Source organism: Gossypium arboreum, chromosome 12 (genome assembly GCF_025698485.1).
Source record: "Gossypium arboreum isolate Shixiya-1 chromosome 12, ASM2569848v2, whole genome shotgun sequence".
Taxonomy (NCBI): Eukaryota; Viridiplantae; Streptophyta; class Magnoliopsida; order Malvales; family Malvaceae; genus Gossypium; species Gossypium arboreum.
This window is the reverse complement of record NC_069081.1, coordinates 17,676,105-17,684,332: the sequence shown is the minus strand read 5'-3', so window position 1 is coordinate 17,684,332 and position 8,228 is coordinate 17,676,105. Positions and strand designations below refer to the sequence as shown.

The 8,228-nt window shown below is 32.9% G+C and overlaps 1 protein-coding gene across 1 annotated transcript; it reads left to right on the top strand.

Annotated features, from left to right (window-relative positions):
* The first annotated feature begins 590 nt into the window (after positions 1-590).
* Positions 591-3,342, top strand: LOC108477959 (uncharacterized). Its single transcript, XM_017780418.1, has 4 exons — positions 591-661; positions 2,540-2,646; positions 2,812-2,885; positions 3,076-3,342. Exons 1-4 carry the CDS (start codon positions 591-593, stop codon positions 3,340-3,342), a joined length of 519 nt encoding a protein of 172 aa, XP_017635907.1.
* Positions 3,343-8,228: the final 4,886 nt, after the last annotated feature.

The window sequence follows — 8,228 nt, the reverse complement described above, 5'->3', positions numbered from 1 at the left end:
GAACAATGTGGATATCTTCTTCTTGCTCCATCTCTTTTAGGCTTGTCTGACCAATTTTTCTTCCCTTTGTAGCTAGAAGAGCTCGAGGTTGGTCTGCTCCTAGCTTGGAATGCACCTTTATGATACTCTTTTTGTCTGTTAGTTCTCCTTTGCTCTTGAGCATAAAGAACATTAACCAGCTTAGTCAAATAGATACTTGACAGGTCTCTCGAGTCTTCTAAGGAAGATATTTTGGCTTCTTATCTTTCAGGTAAGGTTGAAATAACATTTTCCATTATTCTAGCTTCACTGAATTTGTCCCCAAGTATTCTGATGCTATTTACAATAGCCATGGTCCTATTTGAATAATGCTTAACTGTCTCTAACTCCTTCATCTTTAAGTTTTCAAAGTCCCTCCTTAAGTTTAAGAGTTGTTGCTGTCTTATTTTTTCAGTGTCTTAAAACTCTTCTTTAAGCTTGTCCCAAGCCTAATTTGGAGTCTCACAGGCATAATCCTTGTGAAAATCAAGTCTGACACACTGTTTTGGATGCAAGACATTGCTTTGTACCTCTTGGCTCTATCATCAGAGTGTTGCTTGATCTGAGCTACCATGGGGTTAGCTCTCAAGGATGGTGGTTCAAAATCAGCATTGACAACCTCCCACAGGTCAAATGCTTGTAGGTAAGTCTTTATTTTCACTACCCAAATGTGATAGCCTTCACCATTAAACATTGATAGTGGTGCTGGAGAGAAACCTAATGAAGACATTGTGTTTTTAAGAGTAGAAAAGAGAAAGGTCCTCTAAGAAGTTGGCCTTCAATACCAATTATAGGAGTTAAGAAACAAAATTAAGAAATCATAGCAAAGTCTTATGCTAAAAGCAATTGTAAATTGCTGAATAAATAAAGAAAATCGGGCTTGAATTTTAACAAAAATAGATTGCTCAATAAGAACCAAAACAAGAAGAGAATTTTGATGAATGGTTCATAATAATATTGCTGAAAACATCTCATTACATATATCAAGTTATTAGCTTGACTGAAAAAAAAAGTTACCTAAACACACCTAACTTTACAATCAAAGTCATGAAACTTATAAAACTTTTCTTGCACATTTGATTAAGCTAATTTATCACATCCATCAGCACTAAATTACAACAAATACATTAAAAACTTAGTTCAAATGTAACTAAGTAATAAAACATCAAATAATCAACAAAACAACATCATGTTCTTCAGCTGCAACTTGCATGGCTTGACTTGAATGGCCTGCATGAAAGCCATCTTTTAACAGAAGTCAAATACGTTAGCTCCCTTAGATATCAATTAATATTTTACAAGAGTGCTCCCTTGTAAATTGAGATGCTCATGTCATTTTTTTCTTTTTGGTAATTACATCTCAGTAAAGTGTGAAAACTGAGGCTCAATTGTATGCAACGGCTGACAGCCATTGAAAAGGCTCACGCTAATCATATAACTAGTGCTTATAAAAGTAATGACAAACAAGCTTTTATGGTAGTCATGCGACTGTCATACATTCGCAATACATACAAAATGGTAACTTTTAAAACTAGAACCTGGGTATTGCTATTCTCTAAATCATCATTTTGCTGACTCCAAGTAGCTTAAAAAAAAAAAACTTTTGCAGTCTATTCTTGGTTTCTATTGTCTTCTTGAATTCCAGTTTATACCATCGACCTTTACTAGGAAAATTTTGACAATGAACAGATGTAATCTAGCCTTATGCAATTCCACTGGAAGAACTTGGCATGTAAAGTTGTTGGGGTTTTGACAGCAACAAAAGAAGAGAGTAAGATATTGAAAAAGTAGGAAGAAACAAAGAACAATTTACTTGCTCACAAACGTGCAGCAAGGAAGCATTCAACTTACTCGAAACCGATCTGCTTACTCCTTCAATATGAAAACAAAACATTTATAGTCAAAATACATCACCGAATATTCAACTAACCCCACTAATCAACATTAGGACTATTAAAACATTGCTTGTACACATGGGTTAAGTTGACTTATCAACTAAATCATCACCTAAACCCATCAAAACATCAACAACTAAGTTCATTTTCAACCAAACTAAATTACATTGCAACTAAAACAAAAAAAAAATATGTTACTACAGTATGTACAATTGTTGTAGCATGCATACAAGTTGTATGCACTCAACAAAATCATCATAGCAGCATGCACTTTAACAAAAACGTAATAGCAACATGGTTGGTCATTTTTCAACACAAGTACTATAGTAATCCAAAAAATATAGGAATGCATACCTCTATGGTGGCTGGCGGGAATTTGTGCAAGATAATCAACTTAATGTCTGTGATGTTTGTGTTTTTGAGCTAATTAAACATCCTGAAATCTTAATGAAAGTGGTCATCAACTTGCTTGTCAAAAATACAAGCAAAGCTTGCTATTCACTGGGTAAGTAGAACTTATTATTCATCATTGATTCAAGTTTCGAGAGCATAGACAATCAAGTTAATACTAGGAGCTTGGTCAGTTATGCTGAACCTGATTGTCAACAAAGTCTATGTGTCTCCAGCTCTGGAGAATCTAAAGACCTAACAGACTCGTACATCGAAACCTTGGATGACTCTCCACTAGACCAGGAAACAAAGAAGAAGTTGACATCCCGGAGTATTCAGCCTTGTAAGATGACTTGAACCAGCCCAAGTGGAAACATAATAGAAGAACTTAAATATATAACAGAACAACTTGGAGGTGATCGTTTTGATCGAAAAGTTTTTTTTTGAGTTTGATAAATATAATGCTATGCTTCCACAGCTATTGTTTTGACCATTTCAATCTTAACAGGTGAACTCAAATATTTTGCAGAAAATGATAGTGGAAGGAAGTCAGGTGCCCGGAGATGTCTGAAACCTGACCCTGTACACCAGAAACAAAGAGCTTGTATAGGAGGTGGTGCTTTTAGAACTTCAAATCCCTCCTTTTAGTGTTGTGATACACCCATCATATTTTGGTTCTTGTATTTCTCTGGTGAGATTTCTGTTGAATCATCTCTTCATTCCATTTATATAATTCAATTCTAGAAATGAAACTATCTTATTATCGGCACAGCATATAGCAGAGGAATTTGGCAAGCGATATTTGAAGAAAAGCGGAGAAATGATTCTGAGAATTGAAGATGGGAGGACTTGGACTGTTGAGTACGAAAGAAGAGCAGGGAATAAAGGTAGAAAAGCAGAGTTTAAGAGTAACAGTTGGGGACAATTTGCGATCGACAATGAATTGGAGGTGGGAGACGTTTGTGTGTTTGAGCTGATCAATGAAAATGGAAACTTGTTGGAGGTTCCATTCATCGCAAGCTTTACTCATCGAAATTAATTAACTATTGAAAAAACACCAAGTCATAGTATTTAATCTAAATTGAAACTGTTTGATTATCTTTAAGTAATTACTTAAATGGAATTTTGTATCATTCTTGTACTTATTCGAGGATGGAGAATACATTCAGGTTAATTCAAATATTATAGTAGATCCATCAATCAAATCTATTTTAAAATGGATAAAGAGTTTTTGGTTTAACGATAAGCTTGTGTTAGTAGCCATCTATATTAACTTTGCACCATGCAGCCGGGGGCGGCTACCATCGAGGCACCTTCATATTATTCGCATTACATTCGGACAAAAGACGTATATTATCTTCAATACTTTTTGCCCAGCACCATAATCGAGATACAATGGTTTCCCAGAAACTTCTTTCCTTCTTTTCTAAAGCTTCCAGGCTAGGACCGTGAACCAAGAACTCCATTGAAGTATAGTTCAAACCTATTATCAATTTTTCCCACAAAGTAGTCTTGCAAATGCAAGGAGAAGACGATGCCAATTGCCCTTTTTGGGTATAATCCTTACCTACACACCTCTAGCCATATCACAGTCTCGAATGGCATGAACTATAATTTCCATGCAATAACCACAAACTTGACATGAAGCATAATCCATCATCCCACTTCTACTTCTTTCCTCATTAGTCAATAGTCTATTCTTGGCAAATACATAGAAAGGATATATAATTACTAAGTCTTGGTTTACCAACACGTGGCAACATTTCACTACTTTTTTGTTTTCTTAAGGCTCGAGCTTTACAGCATTAAAAGTGTTGTATATTTGCCTCTTTCTTCATTATGACACAACTCCTTCAAAATAGGTTCACAAGGGATGTTACAAAAATGTCAGACTCTTCACTACTCCCCATAGGCCATTTTGAAATTATTTTGTTGGGACTATTGTTGAGATTCAATAATTTTGGGCTAAAATTGAGCCTAGTTAAATAACAATAAACTCGATTCACTAAAGGAAAATAACCCATATGCGCAACAGGTAGGCCACTAAGGCCCTCGAGGGACTCGCCCTTGCAAAGAGCACATAACCTCTCTTTCGCACAAGAGGACTAATGCTCTTCTAAGCAACCTCCTCCATCATATTCAAGAAGTTTCTATATTCTCTCCATTCAACTCAATCAAAAAAGCACAAAAATGCATGAAGAATCTAACAATTCTAAAAATTCGAAGGACCCAGACAACAAAACGATAGATCTGAGCACCTGCCTAATCAACACAAGGAAGGAAGCAAATGTTTATAAATAGACATGAGATTAATGGAGCCAGATATATGAATCCCCTGCCTAATCCAATCTTATCCGATTTCATTCTTTATGTCAGTTCTGACTTTAAGCATCAGAGGATGCTTCGGAGGTCCAACTCTGGTGCACTTTGACGCTTTCCTTTCTTTTTGCAATATTATTCAACCCATCAACACTTAAAAATTAGAATTATGATTTCATTATGAATTTATATAATACATAAAAGAAAAAATTTATGTTTAATTACTTTGTATTCCATTAACCAAAAATGAAAAACATATTACTTTAATTTTAAATAGATTTTTAATTAATATTTCATATATAAAATTATATAAATAACACATCTATATAATCAAATGTAATATATGATTGCATGCTATTATGGTTTATTTATTAAGTAATAAGAAAAGAAAAAAATGAAAATTAAATAGGAAGAGTTTAGTTTACAATATATTACTTTTTTATAATTTCTACAAATACTTTAATAATGATTAAGAATTTTTCATTAACACTATATTTGATTTACTAAAATAAATTATGTATTTTTATTAATTTTTTTATAAATTTTATAAATTTTATAAATTTTATAAATTATTCTTTGAGATAATGGCATATTTACCACTGTAGTTTAGCAAAACTTTCAATGTGGTACCTAATGTTTTTAAATGTTCAATGTGTCTAACTACTTCCAAATGTGCGAACATTTGACCAGAAAATATCACACCAAAAATATATTAAGTTAAATCAGTGGTGTCCGCAAGTATACGGGTCAAATTGTAATATAGATTTGTACAACGGAACACAGGGAAGTATTCCGAGAATCGTACCAAAAGGAGGACGAATTAAATTAGAAATCTACTTCTACAATAACAAGTCTAAATAGTAATAATTAAAAATTATATTATGATAAAACATAAAATAGATAACAAATATAAACTAATTTAAATTGAATTAAATAAACAAAAAAAAAACAAACAACTAAATTAGAATAACAAGTATAAGATTAACTTGTTTCAATGGTTGCAATTAACTTCAGAATTAGGGTTTAAATGGAATTAGGTATTAATTAACGAGTATTACCTCCTGGCCTCTACTAATTAACTAATCGATAGGTGCTCTCTTATCTCTCGGTCTCACTTTTCCCATCGGGATAAATTATGATTTACTTGGAAAACTAATCTCTTGACCTCGTTTGACCTAGAATTCTTCCTAGGGTCGTGAATCCTAGGATTCAGGCACACATAATATAAAACTAGTTAATTCCTATCAAGAAACCTTGATTCCTCTGTTAACTACTCTCACACCCACTCGTTAATCTCCCTAGAGACTTAACCTTTCGTGGATCTATATGTCATAACTCTTAGATTTAATTTAAACATGTAAAAGAATACAAATAAATTGAAGTAAGAGAAAGGGTAAGAAATTGCTCATTTGATTGAACTGAATGTGCTTGGAGTTGTGTAATCTCTTGATAGCTATCTAATCTTGATGTTTACAAAAGAATAATGAAATTATTGGATATGGTACCCTGAGTGTAGTATATTCGTTTGTAAACCTGTAATTTTTTTGAATAGATTAATTAATAAAATAAATTCATTAATTACTATTAATATACTTTGTATTATTGTCCTCAAATGGTTTTTGCACACAAAGAAAAATGGAAGCAAATGTTGCTCATTGGTTGCCTAATTTTTAACTAATACTAAGCAGTATTACGTGGTCGGATCGTAATACAAAAAGACAACTTGTTTTAGTAGACAAACCTAAACATGTCCTTAGTCTAATAAAAAATGAGCAAACCGATTGACAGACTAATATGTCGTCTATCAAGTCCAATTAAAGAGATGTCTTGTCTTGGGCATTGAAGTGAATTACTCTCAGAAGATAGAGACATAGGTGTGACTGACTGGACTGACAGTACATCGGACAGGACCCAAGCTAAATAGATTCTGAATTCGTTTATGGATTTATTAACTTGTGGCATTCATAGTGTGGCATACCTAAATCCTGAGTGGATGACGAACTATGTATGCGTGACTCGTACACTTTGATGTAAGTAAAAGACTGAGTTCGAAAAGATAAGGAATTGAAAGCTGGTGTGTTGGGTGTACGACTTTTGTAGTATGTAGTGTCATTCACAATAGTGGAATTCATAGCTCGAGACATGGGTAAGTGACATCCTCTCATTGGCATTACATGGTTGATGAAAAGTAAATATGACTATGGGTTTTTCGTCTTTGTGATGAATGACTTAATTACTATTCGATAGTAATTTATTTTTCATTAAGGAAGATGTAATGATTACCATGAGATAAAATAAGATCATATTGGGAGAACGAATTTTATCACAAAGAGATCAAGGATATCCTATAAGGGTAAAACACTTATAACAAAGTCATTAGATGAGCACTGAATAGTTGCTTTCGTAATGGTATGTCATTGGGGACAGTTTAGTCACCATACTATAGTTGAATGACTTAATGACTAAATGAGTTTACAATTAATAGGAAAAAAATCAGAACTTATTTATGAACCATTTGAGCTCAATCAGTCCCTCCGCTAGCTCGTTGAAACTAGAAATGAATTGTGAGTTTGAATAGAAATGAACAAAATGAATAGGAAAATAGAAATGGAAAACATTCATGAATGATTGTGATTTTTTCCAAAATAGAAAAATGGAATCATTTGGAAATTAATGTAGGTTTTCAAAAATGGAAATGGGTTACTTAAAAATGATTAGAAGAATGAGTTTATATTTTTGAGCTGTTTTGAAGCCCAAAAATGAAAATAAACCATTCCATCACAATGAACATGTTGAGTTATGAAATATTGAACATATTTTCTTGAAATTTTACCAATGGTAAAATCGTCAAAAATTTTACCGAGGGTAAAATTGTCAAAATTTTAGTGGGGGTAAAATAGGAATGAGAAAATTTTTAATATAGAATATTAAAGTTTATTTTGGGAAATAGAAAAACCGAATTAGGTTGAATCACTTTACAAAGTACTAAGTCAAAAGGCCCAAAAGGTACTCGTAATTAGACCTGATGTGAGAGAGGCCCAAAACCCCCCTATATATCATGAAAGGGGTGAAAACCCTAGTAGGAATAATAGGGTGTATCGTCCACTCCCCTCTTACTCTAAGTAGGAAGTTGTTTTTTCTATTTGAAATAAACCACTACAACTCAACAAGGGTTCTATTTCTCTTCCTATAAATAAATGACACCAGTAGAGCTATTAACACAACTTTAAGAGATTGTTACTTTATCGAAAATAGAGAGAATTTATTCTCAACTATCAAATATATTTTTCTAGAATAATAATTTTACTGGTTTCTATTAAGAAAAGAGAATTTTTCGTTTTCACCCAAATAAAAGAGAATTTTTCTAGTTTTATGTTTCGATTCAATTAGTTCGAGCCCACACTCGAAGCAGTTCGTGGTACGAGAATAGCATATAAAATCATTCGGTTGAAAGCCAAGAACAACGAATTCCCACTAAGTCGAAAACACATGTATGAATTTGGTTAGGGTTTATTGCTATAAATATCACAAACCGGGTCAATTTTTAAAATTTTAATATTTCGCTGTGCAAGAAAACCGTATTCAAATCGAGATTTTTCATACAAA

Excerpts from the sequence above, each read along its gene's own strand:
- LOC108477959 (XM_017780418.1), top strand. The coding sequence starts at position 591 with ATGGGGTTAGCTCTCAAGGATGGTGGTTCAAAATCAGCATTGACAACC. Across the intron at positions 2,647-2,811 it reads ATCCCGGAGTATTCAGCCTT|GTGAACTCAAATATTTTGCA; the intron begins GTAAGATGACTT and ends CAATCTTAACAG. Across the intron at positions 2,886-3,075 it reads GATGTCTGAAACCTGACCCT|CATATAGCAGAGGAATTTGG; the intron begins GTACACCAGAAA and ends TTATCGGCACAG.